Source organism: Diabrotica virgifera, chromosome 3 (assembly GCF_917563875.1).
Source record: "Diabrotica virgifera virgifera chromosome 3, PGI_DIABVI_V3a".
In the NCBI taxonomy this organism is placed as follows: Eukaryota; Metazoa; Arthropoda; class Insecta; order Coleoptera; family Chrysomelidae; genus Diabrotica; species Diabrotica virgifera.
In genome coordinates, this window is record NC_065445.1 from 260,997,677 (window position 1) to 261,020,547 (window position 22,871).

At 31.2% G+C, this 22,871-nt stretch overlaps 1 protein-coding gene across 11 annotated transcripts in view; it reads right to left on the minus strand.

The window, feature by feature from the left end:
• The window catches only part of LOC114324775 (gastrula zinc finger protein XlCGF57.1-like), a 43,179-nt gene extending 23,271 nt beyond the window's left edge, over positions 1–19,908 (minus strand). For 4 of the 11 annotated variants that reach the window (XM_050646147.1, XM_050646146.1, XM_050646145.1 and 1 more), the window contains exon 1: positions 19,022–19,889. In XM_050646147.1, the coding sequence (XP_050502104.1) occupies positions 19,022–19,262 (241 nt within the window). In that variant the 5' untranslated portion in view covers positions 19,263–19,889. Of the gene's footprint in view, positions 1–19,021 lie in introns of all 11 variants that reach the window. The other 7 variants (XM_050646150.1, XM_050646149.1, XM_050646148.1 and 4 more) reach the window with 3 other exon arrangements.
• Between the last annotated feature and the right edge of the window lie 2,963 nt (positions 19,909–22,871).

A 22,871-nucleotide genomic window follows, 5' to 3' on the forward strand; every position in this document is an offset into this window, starting at 1 on the left:
CATCTACTTCTAGCGAAAATCAAATGGTTTTCTGAATCTCAAAATACGTATCCATACAAGGGTGATCCTCGCTCGGTGTAGCTGCTCAAATGGATACTATGTAGCTGCTACTTGCTACACCGAGCGCGGATCACCCTTGTATGGATACGTACCTTTAGATTTAATAACGATATTCAAAATGTAATTAATTGATTTATATTACTTCATTCTGTACTGTTTAGACACGCAGTTAAATATCTTCAAATCAGAAAGTAAATTAGAAAATTCCAAATTGTATTTCTTAAATAATTTTATTAATTCTCTATAATTACTTTGACTTAACGAATGCTCTGACTCATCGTCTCCCCTAAATGATAATTCCTGACAACTTAAAAAATTATAATATCAATTAAACGACGTACAACGTCGTGGTTATTTTTTACAATTTCTGCCGATCCCTCCAAATAAAACATCGGTAGATGTAAATTTGCCGTACTTGCCGCTTAATGCCTACGGAGAAATGTATGTTTGGTAGCTCATCGACTTGTATTTTTATAATTAATAATTTATGGTCGCAATAATAACCAAAATAATTATGATACACTGATTAAACTTTGAAATCTTATAAAGATGAGATGCCATTTAACATTTTGTCGACAAAATATAAATTTTTTATTTTTTTGCATAGTCTTTAAATGTTTAAAAAAATAGTTATAAACAAATTAACGTTTCTCAGAAAGTTTTGATTATATTATAATTTTAAACAATAGCTAAAATGCGCATTTCATATATCTTGAAAATGGATGCTTTAAAACTTTTTTGCAATCATTTGCAAAAAAGTTATGAAACAGCAAAGTAAACATACGATTACTACGGTGTTTATAATTTTTTTGAATTCTTTCAAAGCGTAGAAGTGCGTTTAAAGTACAATCTAATTATTTACAAAAAATATCGATTATAAATTTAATGGTTATATTTTAATTAAAGATTATAAATATATTTTTTTGTAATTTACACGCGCGAAAGTAGAATAATACAGTACTGTAGCTAAAATTTTCACTCGGAGCGGCGACCGGCGGCCGCGCGACGTACACTTTTAATAAATAATGTATGCTGCGTGTCAGTCGCTTCGAGTGAACATTTTAGCTCCGACTCTGTATCAGGCCTACTTTTGCGCTAAAAATTACAAAAAAAAGTATTTTTAATCTTTGATTAAAATATAACCATTGCACTAATTTTTGACATTCTTTGTGAGTAATTAGATTGTACCATAGACTCACTTTTAAGCTTTGAAACAATTAAAACAAATTATAAACAACGGAGAAATCATATATTTACTTTGCTGTTTCATAACTTTTTTGCAAATGGTTGGAAAAATTTTTTAAAGCATTCATTTTCAAGACTATGAAATACGCATTTTAAGTATTTTTAAAATTAAAATATAACAAACAATTTCTGAGAAATGTTAATTTGTTTTATAACAATTTTTTTAAACATTTAAAGATTATGCAAAAAATGAAAAATTTATATTTTGTCGACAAAATATTAAATAGGCATCACACCTTTATAATCTTTCTAAGTTTGATCAATGTCTCATGATTATTTTGGTTGTTATTGCGACTGTAAATTGTTAATTAACAATTGAATTGTTGCTAAAGTATTCGTTTCATTTTCACCGGCTTCTGAATTTATAATCTGTACCAAGAAAGCTTTTATTTCACCAAGCTATATAATTATTGATAAATAATTACTGGCCCAAAAAAATTATTTGAAAATTCGAGATTTTGTTGGGAAAACCCACATTTGCCGAGGAAAATTTTCGTCGGAGCAAATCGGGAAAAACATGCCTCTATGTAGAATTAAATTGGGGTGAATTTTTATTTGAGTGTTTTTGGTGTAAAGTTAAAATCTTCGGAGTTATAGAGCAATAATTGAAAAAAATACGATTTGTCGGCGCCATTTTGTTTATAAAAATAGTAGCACACTATCTGCGGACTTTGCATACCTATATTAATAATATATAGGATCTTATAATTCGATTCCAGCAATAGAATTGCTGGTAAATAACCTTTCTTTGTACTTTACTAATTAGACCAGCGTATTATAACTATTTTTTTTTTCAAAATTTAAAGATTATGCAAAAAAACGAAAAATTTATATTTTGTCGAAAATAGTAGATTATACCACGAGTCAATAATGATGGCTATTATTCCCGAGGAATATTTACGAACCGAGCCGCGTTAGCGGCGAGGAAGTAACATTCCGAGGGAATGAGAGCCATTATTGCTACGACAAATTAATTAATTTAAGATTTTTAATGAACAACTTTCTTTGTTAAAAACATTAAAATTAGTAATAGTACAATTAATAAACTGAATTGGTTGAGAATTATCATTAACTTTAGTAGAGTTTTTAATACAAATATTTGGGATCTCGATTGCTGTAGAACAAGAAGATGGTACATTACTGTTTATCTCTTTAGCGATAGTATCTGCTGTAGTTGCCTTGTTTCTCATAGACTGATCAATGTATCCTTCAGCTATATATATCTTCATGCTGTTGCTGTAGCTAGTTCTACAATTTCTGGTGGTGTACAATTAAAAGATTCTTCATTTTCGTCCATCTCAACACAAACTGTCAAATATACTATTCGTTTGACAGTGACACTTTTTGAGGTTGATTATTTTGTTTCCGTGGTGAATTTTGTGATTGTTGTGCCAGAGGGATTAATAGCTATTAATCCCGCATTATTAATCCCTAAGGGATTATTATATGGCATTATATTGCAAACACCACAAGTATAATACATATATTATGTATCAATCGTAGATAAAATATTAAATAAGCATCTCATCTTTATAATCTTTATAAGTTTGATCAATGTATCATGATTATTTTGGTTATTATTGCCATCATAAATTGTTAATTAACAATTGAATTGTTGCTAAAATATTCGTTTAATTTTCACCGGCTTCTGGAATTACAATCTATACCAAGAAAGCTTTGATGTCACTAAGTTATTTAATTATTGATTAATAATTACTTACCTAAAACTTTATTTGAAAATTAGAGTTTTTGTTAGGAAAACCCGCACTTTCCGAGGAAAATTTTCGTCGGAGCAAATCGTGAAAAACATATCTCTATGCAGAATTTAATTGCGGTGAATTTTTATTTGGGTGTTTTTGTTGTAAAGTTAAAATCTTCGGAGTTATAGAGCAATAATTGAAAAAAATACGATTTGTCGGCGCCATTTTGTTTATAAAAAAGTAGCACACTATCTGCGGACTTTGCATACCTATATTATTAATATATAGGATCTTATAATTCGATTCCAGCAATAAAATTGCTGGTAAATAACTTTTCCATGAATTTAGCTATGTAATTAGCCCAGAGTATATGTATATTATAAATAGTGCAGTCACTGAAGGTTTTCACCTCCGATTTCGTTGAACCCCCTCGATTTTCATGAAAATTGGTGAGCAGTTAGAGGATACCTCAAGAAACAAAGGTGACATGATGCCAACTTGCGCTATTACCCTGGGGGTGGATGCCACCCCTTTCTGTGGTGAAAATTATTTTATTAAAAATAATAACATAAATCGATAGAGGAACAAGTTCTAAGCAAAATTTGTTAGATTAAGTTATTAACATAAATCAATACTTTTATTTAGTTATTAAAGATCAAAGATTTTATTTTTTTCGTAAAAAAATGCATGTTTTAAAGCTGTTTTTCATGTATAACTCAAAAACTATTAGTTTTACACAAAAGTTATTCTTACCAAAATTGAAGACAATAAAAAATTGAATACAATATTCACTCAAAGTACTAAACTAATGTTAATTCAAAGTGAGTTATGGGTAATTGAATGTATATTTTTTTCGATGAGTACTCAAATCTAAGTATTCAAGCTTAAATAACGGGAAAACGATGCATTTTATAAGATATACCTGCTAAACACTTATCAAAGTACTTCAGAATACATAACAAATGAGCCCCAGAAGAACTTAATAGCATCAAAATTAAGCAAGTTATGATGAAACTAAGATAACCCTTTCGAATTTTTTTAGGAAAAAGGGAAAAACAAAACATATGCCATTTCCACAAACATTAAAATGTATGGTAATCCTTACAAAAATTTCTTTGTATTAGCATAAGTAATGATTTTAACAAGTTTCACCGGTTTAGAATGCATATTTTTGAAAAAAAGATATAATTTAAAAAAATCAGAATTTTTAAAAGTATCGTCATTTTCATTATCTTTTGATAATAACTATAAAAATACTCAATATACGTAAAAAATGGCAAATAACTAAATTTTAGATTTTTCTATATCAAATTTTATACCTTTTTTACCATTTCTGTAGGGTGAAAAATAACCGAGATAGAAGCGTTTAAAGCTTAAATTTTGCTGCGAGAACCATGTAACCGTGGCCATTTAATCTTTGATTTTTAAAAAAAGTAAGGGGATTAAAAGATTAAATTCAACGCATTTTAATAGCCTTTGGAATTACCTTTCAAACCGTCTTAGGTGAACCTGATATCTTAAAAATTAACGGAGTTATTAAAAAAAAACGATAACATTTTTCGGAAAATTTTTTAAAAGATAAAGTTTGAAAAAATTTTGGAGCATAAATTTTAATGCTATTAACTTGTTCGGTATCTCATTTGATAGATATTTCTAAGTACTTTCACAAATGTTTAATAAGTTTATGTTATAAAATGCATCATTTTCCCGTAATTTAAGCTTGAATAATTAGATATGGATACTGGCCGAAAAAAATATGCATTCAATTACCTATAACTCACTCTTAGTTAATATTAAAACGTTTTTCTAGTAAGGAGTTTATTTCGTTTTTTATTTTTTTATTAGCTTCAATTTTGGTAATATGTAATAACTTTTTTGTAAAAACTTATAGTTTTTGAGTTATCTATGAAAAATCAGTTAAAAATATGCATTTTTCTTAGGAAAAATAAAAATTTTTGATCTTTAATAACTCAAAAAGTTTTGATTTATTTTAATAACTTTATATAAGAAATTTTGTCAGAATTTGTCCCCCTATCTAGGGTTATTTTTAATAAAATAATTTTCACCCCGAGAAGGGGAGGCATTCACCCCAGGTAAAAGCGCAAGTTGGCACCATGCCACGTTTGTTTCTTGAGATATCCTTTAACCACTCACAAAGGGCCTAGCCGGGTAAGATGGTGAAAAGTGCCCTTAACTCAATTTAAATTCCATATAGGTCACTTTTTAGCACATATAGAGGAACTCACTTTCTGAAATTTTTAGCCCCCTAGGTAGTCACGTGACCCCCCTAGAGCCTAATTAGGCTTTTTATGTTTTTATTTTTTATCTCAGCCGCGTCAAGAGCTAGCCAAAAACTTAATTTAAAAAAGTTGTAAGTTTTAAAAAGATCTATATGAAAAAAATTTTTTTTAAATTTTTTGGCGGGAAATTCGAATTTTTAGAACAATTTTAAACTTTTAAATAACTCTGAAAAAAAAACTAAGACACTCGTTTTTACGAAAATCAATTATAATATGTATTTTTGCACAATCTTTCACCCTGAATTTTTTCAGATTTTTAAAATTGGTGAAACGTACCTTTAAAAATAAAAAACCGCATTTTTTCGTTTTTTTTTTTCGTTTTTTGATACAATTTTATACATATTTTTCAAAAAAGTAACACCGTCACTAGAATAGGTAAAAAACTGAAAAATAATTGGGGTTTGCTTTATAAAAATTTTTTGTAACGCCATCCATTTTCAAGATACAGGGCGTTGAAGAAAACAAAATTTTACACATTTTTTACGATTTTGCCGAAACTACTGGCAACATTGCAATAAAATTTGGCAAGTTTTAAGAGGTAGTTATTGTGCATTTTTTGACATACAATTAAGAATTTTATATTAATCATTGGCGCGCATACGGGTAATGGTCTGAACTTTTTAAAGAAAAAAAGATGGTACGCCACTGACATATTTCAAATTAACAACCATTTTTTAATTCCTCGTTCCATTTGTGGCAAAAAATTTATCTTACCATTTTTTTATACGTCGCGCCGTTTTGTTGCAAAAAATAAAATATCTTAACGCTTCCAAAGTACTCGAATTAATTTTTATAATGGATGTACGAGTTTACAGTTGAGTCCGCGAGTCTTTACCCGTGCGTCATTAATACATGGCGAGATAAAACACAAACTTTTTATCTAGCATCATTCTCTTCCACGCATGAAACTCATGACAAACCAGCTGCCGTTTGTTATTAAGTAAAAACACATGTTATTTTTATGAACCATCTAGACTCAGTGCATTGAAAAGAGATAGGTACAAAAAAAGACGATTCGGTATGTTTTCATATTTTAAGCACAATTTGTTTGACGTTTCTGCTTTGTTTATTTTTGTGGCTGTCAGTCAGTTGAATTTTTTGCGATTTTTGTCTAATTTTTGCGTTTTGAAGTTTCTTTATATTACACAAACAGTTGTTTTGACAAATAATTTTATATTGGGCTCTGAAATTTTAAGATAAATAATTATATTTTGGCAATTAATATTTTTTTTCTCTGATTCTGGCCTTGGTTTAGAACTAGAACCTTTAGCCACGTAATTGTATAACTTATCACTAACTCAGATGTAATGGGGTGTATTCTGTAACACTTCCGTTAAATTTTAGTGGCCTCTAAAATTTTAGCGCCCGCTAAAAATATTTTGGTATTCTGTAAATCATACATCCGTTAAAATCATAACCTAAACCGTTAAAACTCCCTCTAAATAAAAATATTTTAGAGGATGTCAAAACGTACCCGCTAAATTTTTAGCAGTCCGTTAAATGTGGTTTGATTATTTTTGTTGGGTTATGTTTGTATGAATAGTAGTTTGTTATTCTTGTATTATACTGGAGATAAATATTTAAAAATGGAAAATGGCTTTTTATAATGTATTTGGCGAAGAAGTACTTAATAAATAATAATGAAAGGTAAGTCTCATTTTTACTTTACAATTGACACACTATACCTATAAGTAACAAAATTCAAATGTTTATTTCTTTTTGTAGAGCTGATTTCAGATTACAACATAAACACAAAGTAAATAATTGACCTGAAAGTAAATAACTACAATTACTATTTCAAAGGAAGTAGGTACCTACCTAAGTACCTAGAAATGTTATTGAAAAAGTGCTGGAAGTCAAAGATGTTTGTCAAAGCAATTAAATCGTATTAATGCAGGTAAAATTATTTAAATTTATTGTGGAACATTACAAAACGTACCAAATGATTACAAAGGTAAAGTTTCAGAAGGTTTATAACCAGATGCAGATTAATAAGATGACCTTAATGTTATTGAAAATAGACCATTTATTTGACCAAAATTAGTGTCGAAGGGGAGAAGAAAAAATAAGATATGCATTTTTTCAGCAATATTTTAATGTATAACTTTGGTTATATTGGTTATAATTTGGTTAATTGGTTATATAAGGTATAATTGCTGATAGTGAAATGAAAGGTAACGTAGTAGAAGTTGTAAGAACGAGTGATAGAATGATGTCAGTGAAATTTGTAATTGATAAAGAGGTATTGAATGTTGTTTGTGTGTATGCTCCCCAAACAGGTCTGGGTGAGAATGAAAGAAGAGCTTTCTATGATCAATTAGGAGACGTACTGAGTGGTATTCCAGCAGAGGAGAAAGTTATAATAGGAGGTGATTTCAATGCACATGTGGGCCAAACCAAGACAGGATATGAAACAATACATGGGGGATTAGGCTTTGGAACTAGAAATGAAGCTGGAGATGACATGCTTGAATTAGCAACAGCATTGGATATGGCGATTGTTAACACATTCTTTAAAAAGAGAGAAACTCAACTTATTACCTACAAAAGTGGACAACATCAATCCCAAATAGACTACTTCATGATAAGGAAAGAAGACATACGTGAATGCAAGGACTGCAAGGTAATAGTGAGTGAGACAGTAAGCCAACAACATAAGCTGCTTGTTCTGGACATCGAAGTAAAAAGCGAAACTAAACAAAAATATCGGAGAGGACCACAAAAAATCAAATGGTGGTTGCTGAAAGATGAGAAAGAAGGTCTATTCAGGAGAAGAATAGTAGAAAAAATATGTTGGAACATGAAAGGAAGCCCTAATACAATTTGGAGAAAAATGGCCAGTAGTATTAGAGAGACTGCTATGGAAATACTTGGGAAAACGTCAGGAAAAAAGTTTGAGGATAAAGAGACTTGGTGGTGGTCAAACGAAGTACAAGGAAAAATAAAAGAGAAGAGAAAATTATATAAAAAGTGGCAAGAAACCAGATCCGACACAGATCTTCAAAACTATATGGTGGCGAAAAAGGAAGCGAAAGTAGCAGTAGCAAAAGCCAAAGCAGAAGCGTATTCACACCTATATGATCAACTTGATACCAGGGAAGGCGAAACGAAGATATATAAAATAGCCAAACAGAGAGCAAGGAAAGCAAAAGATTTTAATCAGATTAGATGTATCCGAGATGAAAATAATAAAATACTAGTTCACGAAAGGGAAGTCAAAAAGAGATGGAGAAAGTACTTTGACAGCTTATTAAATGAAGAATTTGACAGACAGCCTGTAGAGGCAACGGAGACAGTAGCAGCAATGGTCACCAAAATAACCAACGAGGAAGTGGCTCAAGCGCTTCAAAAAATAAAGAAAGGAAAAGCGGTAGGACCAGATGATATTCCTGGGGAAGTATGGAGAGCATTGGGAGAGACAGGAACAAGGTGGCTAGCAGGTCTATTTAATAGAATTATGGAAGTCGGACAAATGCCAGACGAATGGAGAAGCAGTATACTGGTACCTGTTTACAAAAACAAGGGAGATATACAACAATGTACAAACTACAGGGCTATAAAACTGCTTAGCCACACCATGAAAATATGGGAAAGAGTAATTGACAGACGGATACGTGAAGAGACCGAAATATCCGAGAATCAATTTGGCTTTATGCAGGGTAGATCAACAACAGATGCAATTTTCATTATAAGGCAGTTGATGGAAAAATACAGGAGTAAAGAAACAAACGCCCATATGGTATTCATTGATCTTGAGAAAGCATATGATAGAGTTCCTCGAGAGATTCTGTGGTGGGCACTCAATAAGAAAGGAGTCCCTGGTGAATATGTAAAGATTGTGAGGGATATGTATGAGGGAGTAACGACTAGTGTTAGGACAGGTGTGGGAGAGACTGATAAATTTCATGTGAAAGTAGGATTGCACCAAGGCTCTGTGCTTAGTCCTTATTTATTCTCATTAGTTTTGGACCAGATAACAGCGAAACTACAGGGTAACATTCCATGGTGCTTAATGTATGCTGATGATGTCGTGTTAGTAGGAAATAGTGAAAGAGACTTAGAACAAAAACTGGAACAGTGGAGACAAGCTCTGGAGGAAAAAGGTTTAAAACTTAGTAGGACAAAAACAGAGTATTTGGAATGTTCATTTAAAGATGGAGCTACTACAAATAAAATGGTATCTTTGGATGGTGAAATGATTGTGAAAAGCAATAGTTTTAAGTACCTAGGATCGGTATTACAGAGTAATGGAGAAATAGATGGAGATGCATGCAGTAGAATTAGGGCTGGATGGATGAAGTGGAAAGAAGCGAGTGGTGTGTTGTGTGACAGAAAAATTCCAATGAAGCTGAAGGGAAAATTCTATAAAACAGCCATAAGACCGGCTATGATGTACGGAACTGAATGTTGGGCAGTGAAAAAGAAAGAGGAACAACGAATGCATGTGGCGGAAATGAGAATGCTTAGATGGATGAGTGGAGTGACAAAGAAGGATAAAATTAGAAATGAGTATATTAGGGGAACTCTAGGTGTGGCACCAATTGATGCCAAAATGAGAGAGCATAGGTTAAGATGGTTCGGTCATGTTCAACGTCGAGACGTTAATCACCCAATACGAAGAATAGCTGAAGTGCAGATTCCTGGAAGGAGTAGGAGAGGAAGACCAAAGAAGACCTGGGGGGAGGCGATAAGGCAGGACATGTTGGTAAAGGGGATTAACATTGATATGACCCAAAACAGAATTGTGTGGAGAAATGCAATTAGGGAAGCCGACCCCGCATAGGGATAAGGCAAAGAGAATGATGATGATTTAATGTATAACTTTATAAATAAAAATGTATATGTAATTGGAAAATATGAGTTTTACTAAAAAATAATTAAATATAATATATATTATTTTCTAGGAAACTGTCATTTTCTTCTTCTTCTTAAAGTTTTTGGCCTCTAACAGTCAGTTTTCGGTCAATCTCTAGGTTAAAAGTAGTTCAAAACGATAAACGTGCGACGTTGCCGTATTTGTTCCAAAACCTTTTAGAGGATTCCTCTAAAATAATATTATTTTAGCGGTCCTCTATAATATGTGTTTACAGAATGACAATCTAACCGAAAAGTTTTAGAGGACCGTTAAAAGTTAAATTTTAGAGGCCTCTTAAATTTAACGGAAATGTTACAGAATACACCCCAATGTGTAGTGTGTGTGTGTGTGTGTGTGTGTGTGTGTGTGTGTGTGTGTGTGTGTGTGTTGAGTAAGTGTCTTGTTACTTTGCAAAGTCGACGTCATTGTCTTTGCAAAGAGACGATAATTGTATCCGAACGTCTGCGGTCCCTCCGGTGAGTACCGATCCCACAAGGACAGAAACTATTTTCATTTATTACTTTATAATAAATGAAAAAATTCCTGACCCTGGTGAGATTCGAACTCACTACCATTCGGAACTTTCGATCCAAAGGTTAGGCGCTCTTACCACTCAATTAATATTTAAAACATACAAAGCTAACGTCATTCACACAGTAAAGAAATGATTGTGTTTAGATTTGCGTCAAAGTGAATCAAAATAACAAAAATAAAATATGTTATTGATTTTTTTTATAAATTGTTTATTTATTTATTAATCAATAATAATAATAAAAGAATTTATTAAGCTACTTCAAATGTAGCTGTAATTCTGCACAAAAATTTTGAGCAAAACTTACATTTGACATTCTATATTCTATATATTTGATAACGTCAAATTTTAAAATAAAACCCGTAATCGGAACAGTAGCCACTTTCTGTCAGTTGTTGTTACGTGAAATATATTTCCGACTTATTTCGTATGCTTTAAATGATGGCGCACGGGTAAAGACTCGCGGACTCAACTGTACGTATGTAGATGTAGAAACTACTAGAAGTTCGAATGCTTTGTAAGGATTAAGATCTTTTATTTTTTGAATAAAAATGGTGCGTCGTATGAAAAAATAAGAAGATAGATTTTTTGTCACAAATTGAACGAGGAATTCAAAAACGATTGTTAATTTGAAATATGTCAGTGGCATACTATCTTTAAACTTTAAAAAGTTCAGACCATTACCCCTATGCGCGTCAATGATGAATATCAAATCCTTAATTGTATGTCAAAACATGCACAATAACTACCTCTTAAAACCCGCCAAGTTTTATTACAATGTTGCCAGTAGTTTCAACAAAATCGTAAAAAATGTGTAAAATTTTGTTTTCTTCAACGCCCTGTATCTTGAAAATGGATGGCGTTACAAAAAATTTTTATAAAGCAAACCCCAATTATTTTTCAGTTTTTTACCTATTCTAGTGACGGTGTTACTTTTTTGAAAAATATGTATAAAATTGTATCAAAAAACGAAAAAGAAAAACCGAAAAAATGCAGTTTTTTATTTTTAAAGGTACGTTTCACCAATTTTAAAAATCTGAAAAAAATCAGGGTGAAAGATTGTGCAAAAATACACGTTATAATTAATTTTCGTAAAAACGAGTCTTAGTTTTTTTTTTCAGAGTTATTTAAAAGTTTAAATTTGTTCTAAAAATTCGAATTTCCGGCCAAAAAATTAAAAAAAAAATTTCATGTAGATATTTTTGAAACTTACAACTTTTTTAAATAAAGTTTTTGGCTAGCTCTTGATGCGGCTGAGATAAAAAATAAAAACTTAAAAAGCCTAATTAGGCTCTAGGGGGGTCACGGGACCACCTAGGGGGCTAAAAATTTCAGAAAGTGAGTTCCTCTATATGTGCTAAAAAGCGGCCTATATGGAATTTAAATCGAGTTGGGGGCACTTTTCACCATCTTACCCGGCTAGGCCCTTTTCATGCAAATCGATGTGAGGTTCAACGAAATCGGAGGTAATAGCTCATATCCACCTTCAGTGACTCCACTAAAATTAGTATTGCAGTTAAGGGCATAGGCCCAAAATGTCGCCTGTCAAAATGTTCTATGTGTTTTAAATGTATTAATTTTTTTCGAATCCTGAGAAAACTAATAAGTGTTTTTTGAAATATTTAAACGCAGAATGAAAGATTGAAAGAAAGAAAATATGAAAGAATGTTAAAAAAGTTTCTTTTGCATGAAATATTTGAAATTAAAAGTCATACTAAATGTTCTCTTTTTTCACCTATGTAACTTACCTATTAAAATAAACATTATAGAAGTTTTCAGGAACTTTTCGCCCTCAGTAATAAGGTAATCTGATTGGTTGGAGGTTAAGTACAAGTAAACATTACAAAAATGAGCTCTACAGAAAAATTTTGTTTTTTCTGCAAAAAAAAGGTAGTTCATGCTGTAATGTGCAGTATTTGTAAGGGAAATTATTTTCACGAGAGTTGTGCAGAAAAATCTGGAGCAATGAAAGGAAATACAATCAAATGTGGTCAATGTGCAAAAAGTGAGGTTAAGTCGGATGAAGTCGATTTTTCTTCAAACAAATCAAAGGAAATCTCAGAGTTTCAAAAGTTATTTCAGAAAATGGAAGAATCTATGGAATTCCTGAGCAGCAAATTTGATACTCTTACAGTGGAAAATCAAAATGCATTACGGGAATTGCGAGATATGAAAAGAGAAAATATCCAATTAAAAACCAAAGTTAGCCAGCTGGAAAAAAGAATTTGTGAACTAGAAATCAAAGAATTTTCCTGTAACCTAGAGATTCACGGAACTCAAATCAAAAATGAAGATCCCAAAGAAGTTCTAATGGAAATTGCTAATGATCTTTTATCATGTAATTTTAATAGTCAAGATGTGTCAGACTGCTTCAAACAAGAAACCAAAAATGGAGCAATAATTGTTGCAAAGATGAGATCACGTGATATAAAAACTAAGTTTATCAAAGCACGAAAAAATCGTAAAATGGAATCTAATATGCTGAGTTGCAACAAAAACAAAGAGAATACTTCAAAGATCTATATAAACGAGCAGCTCACCTTTACAAACAGAAACTTGTTTAACATTGCATACAAATTAAAAAAGGAAAGGAAATACAAATACTGTTGGACAAAAAATGGTAGGGTATATGTAAAAAAATCTGATGATTCTGAGCCAATTTACATTCACAATGAGGATATTATCAAAACTCTTTAATATTATTTGTGTGAACATTATAGTAAAATGGAAAATACGTTAGTAAAATGGATAATGATTGTAAATTGCAAATAAAATTTAAACTGGATAAAGTACAGTGTGATAATAGTACTGAGTTTAACATACTCTACCTGAATGCTCAGTCTTTGAGAAATAAGATATTGAACTTTGAAACGTTAGTTGTTAAGTTAAATATGCCAGATTTAATTGTAGTGGCCGAACATTGGCTGAGAGTGGGTGAAGAAACATATTTTAATGTGAATGGTTATAGTTCAGTTTTTGTTTGTAGGGATAAAGAAGGTGGTGGTGTAGGGTTATTTGTTAAAAGCTGTTACGAGTACTCAGAAGTCTACAGATATAATAAAAAGTGTTCAATGTTATTTTTACAGATCGATAGAAGTATTATAGTGGGTGGAGTATATCGACCTCAAGATTTCTACTGCAATGAACTTTTTGATGCACTGGATACAGCACTAAACATATTTGTGAATAAAAAAATTCCAGTTTGGATACTAGGTGACTTTAACATAGACCTTATTCAAGAGAGTATCCCACAAAAATTAGTTTGTCAAACAATTGTGTCCAACGGTTTTAGTATATTAAATAAAACTAACCCTACCAGAATCACCAATCATTCGGCTACATGTATTGATTATGTGATGACAAACACTTTAAACTTTGATGCAACGTTATATATAGTAGATGAAGGTTTCGGTGATCATCAACTGCAGCTATTAAAGGTAAAAAACACATCATTTATAACCACTGACAAGTATTATACAGTAACAACTTTAAACAAACTGAAATTCAAAAATGAAATATACAGCTTGCAAAATCAGATTTGGAATGAACCTGATTCTTTATGTGATGAAATATTACGTGTTTATTTAAATAATCTTAATACAAAAACAATTAAAAATCGATTTCGACAAAAAAGTGCACCATGGTTTAATGTCACATTACATAACCTTGTTTTAAAAAGAGATTTTCATTATAGAAGGCATAGACAATTCCCTAATAGTAAGTTCTTACAAGATGTTTATAAGTCCGTGCAAAATGAACTACTGAAAGCAGTAGGCAAAGCAAAAAAAGACTATTTCACGAATAAATTATCCGATGCACAAGGCAATAGTAAAAAATTATGGGCAACTATCAATCACCTTATTCATAATGCCGAAAATACAAAAAAAACAATAACAATACATGAACTACACTATCAGAACTCGATATATAATAAATCTGAGGAGCTATCAAACCAATTAAACAAATATTTTTCACAAGTAGGAAAATCTCTGTCAAAAAACATAACACCTTCAACAAGCACTCCAATAAATGTATCACCAAAAGAATATATATTTGAATGGCAACAAGTCTTAGAAATTAATGTTCAAGAGGTTGTAAGAAAACTAAAAAAAGGCAAATCTCCTGGCTGGGATGGCTTTGGTGTTGATATTATCAGGGAGTTTGAAGAGGAGCTTCTACCGATTATAACTAAATTAGTTAACCTTTCTCTTGTCACTGGAACAATCCCGAGCTCTATGAAAATGGCAATAGTGATACCACTGTATAAGGGAGGAGACTCAAAACAGCCAGGAAGTTATCGGCCAATATCTCTCTTAACAGCTATGTCAAAGATATTAGAATCATGTGTAAATCTTCAAATCGTAAACTTCTTGAATACAACTGGTGCCTGGTTTAATCGACAATATGGTTTCAGACATAATTCCAGCACAGTGTCAGCAGCTACCGATTTGATTACAGATATATATAGTAACTTAGACAAAGGATTAAGCTGTGTATTTGTATCACTAGATTTACAAAAAGCTTTTGATACAGTTAACCATGAGTTACTTATCTCAGTGCTTGAACAATATGGTATAACTGGTATGTCCTTAGTATGGCTCAGGGATTATTTGACTGGCAGAATACAAAAAGTGCTCTGTAATAATGTACTTAGTACAGCAGAAGACATCACATGTGGAGTTCCTCAAGGGTCTATATTGGGACCAACATTGTTCCTTATTTATATAAACTCCATCTCCAATCTGCCTTTAAAATCAACGCTATTTTTATATGCTGATGATACGGGACTCTTGTATGCTGACAAAGATCCCAAAAAGCTAGAATATGTTGTAGAAAAAGATCTGACAGATATAGATGACTGGCTCAGATACCACAAGCTCTCACTCAATATGAATAAATGTAGTTACACAATAATTTCAAATATTGAAGAACACAGAGAGCTACAGTTAAATTTTGGAAAATTCAAATTCGGTAAAAAAAATGTTACCAAATACCTTGGCTTACACATAGATAATCGACTAACATGGGAACAGCATATATTGAACACGTGTCAAAAAATAGCTCCAGCAGTGGGTATGCTTGGAAGAATTGCTAAATTTATAAGTATCCCACAGCGTAAAATGATCTATCACTCTTTAATAAATTCACATTTGTCATATCTAACTATTGTCTGGGGTAATACAAATCAAAAACAGCTACATCCTCTCATGGTGTTACAGAACAAGGCTGTGAAATATATATTTCAACTGTCAAGACTTCATCCAACTGACGACCTGTACTATCAGAGAGGAATTCTAAACATTGAGTCGCTATACATTTTACAAGTTTGTATATTCATTCATCAAATTAAGCTTTCTCAAACACTTACAAATATTACTCTAAGACGTATAGAAGATGTGCATGACCATAATACCAGACAGGGAGGTAGTTTTCAAACCGTAAGAATGCGAACTACTGGTGCACAAAGAAGTATATACTCAAGTGGTCTGATTTTGTATAATAAGTTACCCACAAAGATCAAAGACTGCAGGCTAGAAAGATTTAAAACTGAATTAAAAGAGTTACTTCTTACTAACTACTACAACAGATAGCTTTAATTGAATAAAATTCTATAACAATTTAATAATAAATAATAATTTAATCATTTACTTTAATACAATTTCTTTAATGAATCTATATAGGAAAACTTAACCTTCAGTGTAAAGTAGTCTAAAAAGTTTTATGTTATGTAATCTGTTACCATTATATTTATGTTTATTATGTTACCACAAAACCAGCATAGCTACGGCTCTTGGTTTTTTTAATGTATTTTTTTTTTGTATATTGTTATTACGTATTTTAATAAATGGAATAAAAAAAAAAAAAAAAAAAATCTTTCATTCTGCGTTTAAATTTTTCAAAAATACCTACTTATTAGTTTTCTCAGGATTCGAAAAAAAAATGAATACATTTAAATCACATTGAACATTTCGACAGGCGAAATTTTGCACCTATGCCCTTAATTGTTAAAATTAAATAGCATTTATTTTATCCGTGGGAAAAGTTGATACAGGTACAACAAAAGACTAAAAAAAAAGCTGAGTTGAAAAGACATTATAAGTAAAAGAACAAGTAAAATAATATGAACTGTACGGTACTAAAAAATAAAAATATTAAGAGTACCACAAATAAACTTTTAGATCATTAAATTGTCACATTATTCTCTTATACTGGAAAATATAAATGTAATGTTCTTAATTTGGATAAAGTTGGATTATGATTATTATAGTGATTAACAATGACACTCACTCCACTCCATACTCATAATAAATCTCATATCTAAACTCTGAACACTCACTTTTCTACCTTTTTTGGCTGCAAAATCTTTTATCAAATCGTTAAAGGCTTGAAAAAGCTTAGCATTTGACACAAAACTAACCAAACTAGACAATCTAGAATCTTCGTCAACTTTTTATTCTTTTCAACACGCTGAATGACCTTTCTCCAGATGCATTAGATGTCATCATGCATAGTAGAATGCGCAAAGCCATGTCCATATTCGGACACAGCTTTTTTTACACATTTTTTTTACCAAAAAAGTTTTCTTACAAAATGCTGCAGTCCCCTTTTGCTTGCGGCCCTAGGCCGCGGCCTAGTGGTAAATTCGGCACTGATTATGTATACAAAAAAATGTGCAAGTTCCCTATTATTTATATTAATAGAAATCTTCCAATATTATTTCTACACATATATCGTCGCCTTAGTACTATAACTTGATAACTCCAAAATTGACGTTTTTGAGATAACTAGTTGACAAGATATATTTTATTTGCCTCCATCTTGTGTAAAAACTGGATAACTCGCTCCAAACGGGTTAAGTATTTATTTATGATTGACGAAAGTTGATAGAACTCAAATGCCCCTAATATTCAGTGCTAAAATTTGACAAGAAGTTATCAAGCTATTGTTCAATCGAAATAATCGTGAATAGGACATACACTGAATGCTACAACTAGCTAACTCTAGTTATCTAGTTGTAGCACATGTTTTTCTGAATCCATTAAGCTTACCACGTAATTGATATCTTTTTATTCAGTTCATGTTAATGCAAAAATTCGAGAATTGTTAGCAGATCTGGCAACCCCCCGGCAGAGGGCTAATTTTCACCAAAATAATACTTAAAATATTAGTTTTGTTAAAAAGTTCACTTAGATGCAATTTGGCACGACATGCGACATTGCCAAATGTTAACATTATGGTAGTGCTAAAAGTTGGTAACTGTAATTTTTCATGTTATTTTGCATATTGGAAAACAAATTTGCACCGTAATCCTAAATAAATCAGTAGCCAAAAAGTTAAAGAACAGTATTTTAAAGCTGCAGAGTCAATTCCGTATTTACCAACATCATGGTAGCAGCACAAATATCTTTAAAATCTCCAATCCCGTTTATCTCAGAACTACTCATTTCAAGTTATCGAGTTATAGTATTAAGGCGATGATATAATAAAATATGTCAAGTGGCTGTAATTTCAGTATACTCACCTAAATGATTCTAAAAAGGAACACACCTATGATTTATATTTATGCCTGGTTGAACCAACAGATCTTAAGATTAAGATGTGTCTTAAGCTCAGCTTAAGAAACATATGCATTGCACCATTGAGTCTTAGATTAATTTTAAGCTTGCCAGAATGGATTGCCACATAGATTGCATAGATAAGAATTGAAAATTGTGGTGCAATGTAAGCAAGATAAAAGCCGCCCTATCTATAAACTGAGCTGGGCTACGCCAGAGCTTAAGATTTGTTGGTGCAACCAGGCATTAAATACACAACAAAATTATGGAATGTAAAGTTGCCATTTTCACTGGTAAATTTTACGTGCATATTGAACTAATGGTTCGTTGCAAGAATTATTATTTATCGTTTGTTCAGACTGCAAACAGTATGTGACGCAAATCCTTTGATCTTCGCTCAAAAACCGATAACCAATGGAGTGTGTGTGTTGTGTGTTTCGAAAATGCTTTCATCCAATTTACACAATGAACACATTCACATTAGCACAATTTACGTCAAGCACGCAAATATTTGCGACATACAGCTGGTTCGTCACAAATTTTTACCAATGAGAATGCTGCTTAATAATATGTATAAGAATATGAGAGGAAGAATACCCCATACATTCAATATGGCTCTTCCTTACACAAGAGAAACATGTTTACAGTTTCAAGATTAGTTTAATCCATATAGATAGATAAACCTAAAATCTTATTCAACACTTCAGTAAAATGAAATATCACATTCATGATGCAAGATACCTAAAAATGAAGAAGAGAAATCAGGTTCTTACCAATACTATAGTCCTCCAGTTCTGTTTTTATTTCAGCTTTAATTTCATTAGATACATCTACGAATTCATGGTTTTCTATTTTAATATCATCTGAATTTGAACAATACTCATCTACAGATTCCTGTCCATAACTGTTTTTATCTAGTTCCAATTTAACTTCTATATTGTTTAGTCCTTCCTCTTTAATACCCGTTAATACTTCTTGGTTTCTAGAGTCTTTATTATTCTCATTACATTCCATATTAAATTGAAATAAATAACAATAAAAATAAAATAAACTAACAAACAACGGTTAACCTACAGCTACAGCAGACTTCATCTTCTTCAGATTAAGGTTAAGGTAAGAGAAAAGGGAAAGACTTTCATCACAGCCACCTATTTAGGTGGCTGATTATTTAAAGACAAAGCAAGTGTTACCACCTCTTTTTTCCTTGTCTAAGGTTACCACAGGGCCCGGATTACGTACACTCTATGGAGACCTGTAAGAAGGAGTGGAAACGCAATGCATCGTTTGTGGGCTAACTTTTCAACCTCTAATTCAACTTTCAGCAATCGCCGCTAGAGGCGCAAGTGTTCGAATAGGTGCTACAAATACATTAGCTCTTATGGACTTATTTAATATTTAACTCATTTTATTTTTGTTTTTAGCGTAATTAGACATTAATTTATTGGTGGATTGTAGCTGAATATGTTTTATGCCAAAAATAAATTATTTTACCCTTATAACATATCGACGTGTGGTAAAAAGTGTATTCTTTATATACCATTGTAGATGGAGATGTGACATCAAATTTAAATTTGTCATTACTTTAATATGTAGGACAGCTTATTTTGAAGCGGAAATATTTTGTCACATTATCTAACTGCCACATTTATATACCAATGGTATTTCAACGGCAAATGAATTTTTTAATATCTTTGTAACTGATATTAAAAAGTTTGTTAGTTGAAAAAATTGACTTAACTGTACGTAATTGTTTTTAAAAAGTTTAAAAAGTTATTTAAATAATTTGAAGTTTATTGATCAATTTTTTTTAATTAGGTATTCTTTTTATCAAAATTTAAACTTCTTTTTTTAATACTTCATTTATCTATATTCTGAAAGCTTATCTATCAGATGTTTAAATTTAGTTAATAAAAATATATGTCTATAAACTACGCAGACGATAGTCTGACTTTTATAAAATTAATGTTAATTTTTGTGAAATATTTTGTCTCAAAAAATGCATTGTTTCGACAGAAAAACTTTCAAGATCGTCCTACTATTATCACTATAATTTTCAGGTTAAAATAAAAACCAATAATAGGCACAAATTTTATTTACACCGAAGGAAATAACATACAAAGGAATAGGTTTAATCCACGAACGTTATAAATAACATAAAGACAAATCTTTATAAAAAGTCTTTATTAACTTCGTTAAGTTCCCTTTTGAATTTTTTATCGGAACGATAACTCGATATAAATCCCAGTACGAAGCAAGTTCTTTTAGTGTAAGCTTTCTTGGCACTCATATTTAAATAATATTAACCACCAAAACCAATAATCTTATATTAACTACGAATAATTAATTATTTTCGAAATTTTCACATTCACTCCAATGCAAAAGTAGCATCTATTTCTACGCCACCGCCGCCCTAGCGAGAAACCAAGCAAACAGGCAAAATTGTGTACAAAAATTTCAAGGTCGTCCTATCTCGATTCCTCTCCTCTGTGTAGGTCTCCATAGTACACTCGATACGCATCGTATCCGCCATGTTTTACCGTAGCGCCTTATGGGAAAACATGGCGGATACGATTCGTATCGAGTGTTCGTAATCCGGGCCCTGAACTCTCACATCACTCCATCACTGACTGCCACAGAATTAACCATAAATATACATTTGTCAAAAGTTGAGGTTATGTACATGTTAGTTATAATTTTGAAATGAAAAATTCTAAAAAAAAACTTAATGATAATGTCTAGTGATAGTGATAATATAATAAACGCAACACCATTAAGACACGTGAAGTCACGTAGAAAGAAAATCAAGACAAATAAAAATGTACATAATGTTGAAGATTACTTTTTAATATCCACAAGATCCCCAAAAGAAACCAAAAATAAACAATCGTCTCTACCTTCTAGAACAATTGGTGGTACTTATTTATATGTCGATATAGAACATATCTTAAAACTGCCAAAAACCAGTTCAACTAATATTCACACAATAGGTTTATACAAATTTTGTCCTGAGAAAGGACATCATCTCACAATACACTGGATAAAACGAAATGACATTTGTGTTTCTCTTAATTTTAACAGTATGAATAAATTACCTAAAGATAATGAAATCGTCTCAGTTTATGGTCGGTTGGAAGAAGGGATTATCACAGTTCTGTTTTTTAAAGAACAAATAAAATCAAATATTGTCCAATATACCAAGAATTTGAAAAAACTGAAGCAATTAATACCAAATAAAGTTGATAAAGAAAATAGATGACAACTTTTTATTGAGAAATGGTACTAAATCTCATTGTTCAATCTCAAAGTTCTAGTATTACACCTGGGGCAATAAGACCATCTAATTGTGTATATTTAAAATTGTTGATCAAACAGATAAAGAAAGGGGAGGTGTAGGTCCAAGACTGATGTTTTAATTAAATACATGGACAATTTTAATATTTACTAAACGGAAGAATTGAATCAGTGTAAACAAAAACTTTCTAAGTCATGAGAACCATTTTTGCAGAACACTAGAAAAAACCCGATAAATCTGTAATAACCCTTTAAATAAATACCAAAAAGTTTGGGAGTGTTTTTGGTACTTTTGTCTGTAATGTTTGATGCTTTTCAATACAAAATAATTTGTAAATACATATGATATAGTGTGTCCACGGATAAGGTGCCCAAGAGAAAAAACTTTTATTTTTAATTTTAGTGAAAAATGTCATTCTTGATAAAAAGTTTTGCTTGTTATAAAGCCCCATAAAACAAAATAAAATTCAAGTTTTTCAAAAGCTGCTTAAAATTTTGTAGCAAATTTCATGTAAACCCCTATCAATTTTTGCACTAAGTTCAAAATCGTAACTATAATCTAGTGTTGCTTAATTACAATGTAGCTTAGTAACTGTCAACTCTGATAAAAAATTTGCGAATTGTCATTCTTTTTCGAGAAGAAAATGTTAAGCATCCAACAATAAATTTTTTGTTGAACGCTTAAAATTGTCGAAAAAATGATAATTCGCAAATTATGTATCAGAGTGGACAGTTACTAAGCTACATTGTAGCTTAGCAACACTAGATTATTGTTACGATTTTGAACTTAGTGCAAAAATTTATAGGGAATTACATAAAATAGGCTACAAAATTAAGCAGGTTTTGAAAAACTTGAATTTTATTTCATTTTATGGGGTTTTAGAACAAGCAAAACTTTTTATCAAGAATGACATTTTTTGCTAAAATTGAAAATATAGAAGTTTTCCCTCTTGGGCACCCCATCCGTGGACATATTATCTATCACAATGTCAAAAATAAAAAAAAGAATGTGTGTGTACTTTGTATGCACGTAAGAAGTTATTCTTCTATTATATAATTTCAACGAAGTGTTTTAAGAGGTTATTTGAATTTTATTTAAATATTAAACTAACTTTCTTATCTACCACTTTCAAAAAAAATTTATTAAAACAACCAAAAATTAAAAAAAAATATGAATCGTTCAGGATTGGAACCCGCAACCTTCCGATCTCTGATCCAATGCTCTACCAACTACGCCAGCGGGCTTCTTGTAAGTGACACGTAAGTTTCGGATATAATTACACAACACAGTGACAAATATCGAGTATAAAAATGTTATACCTACATATTTTA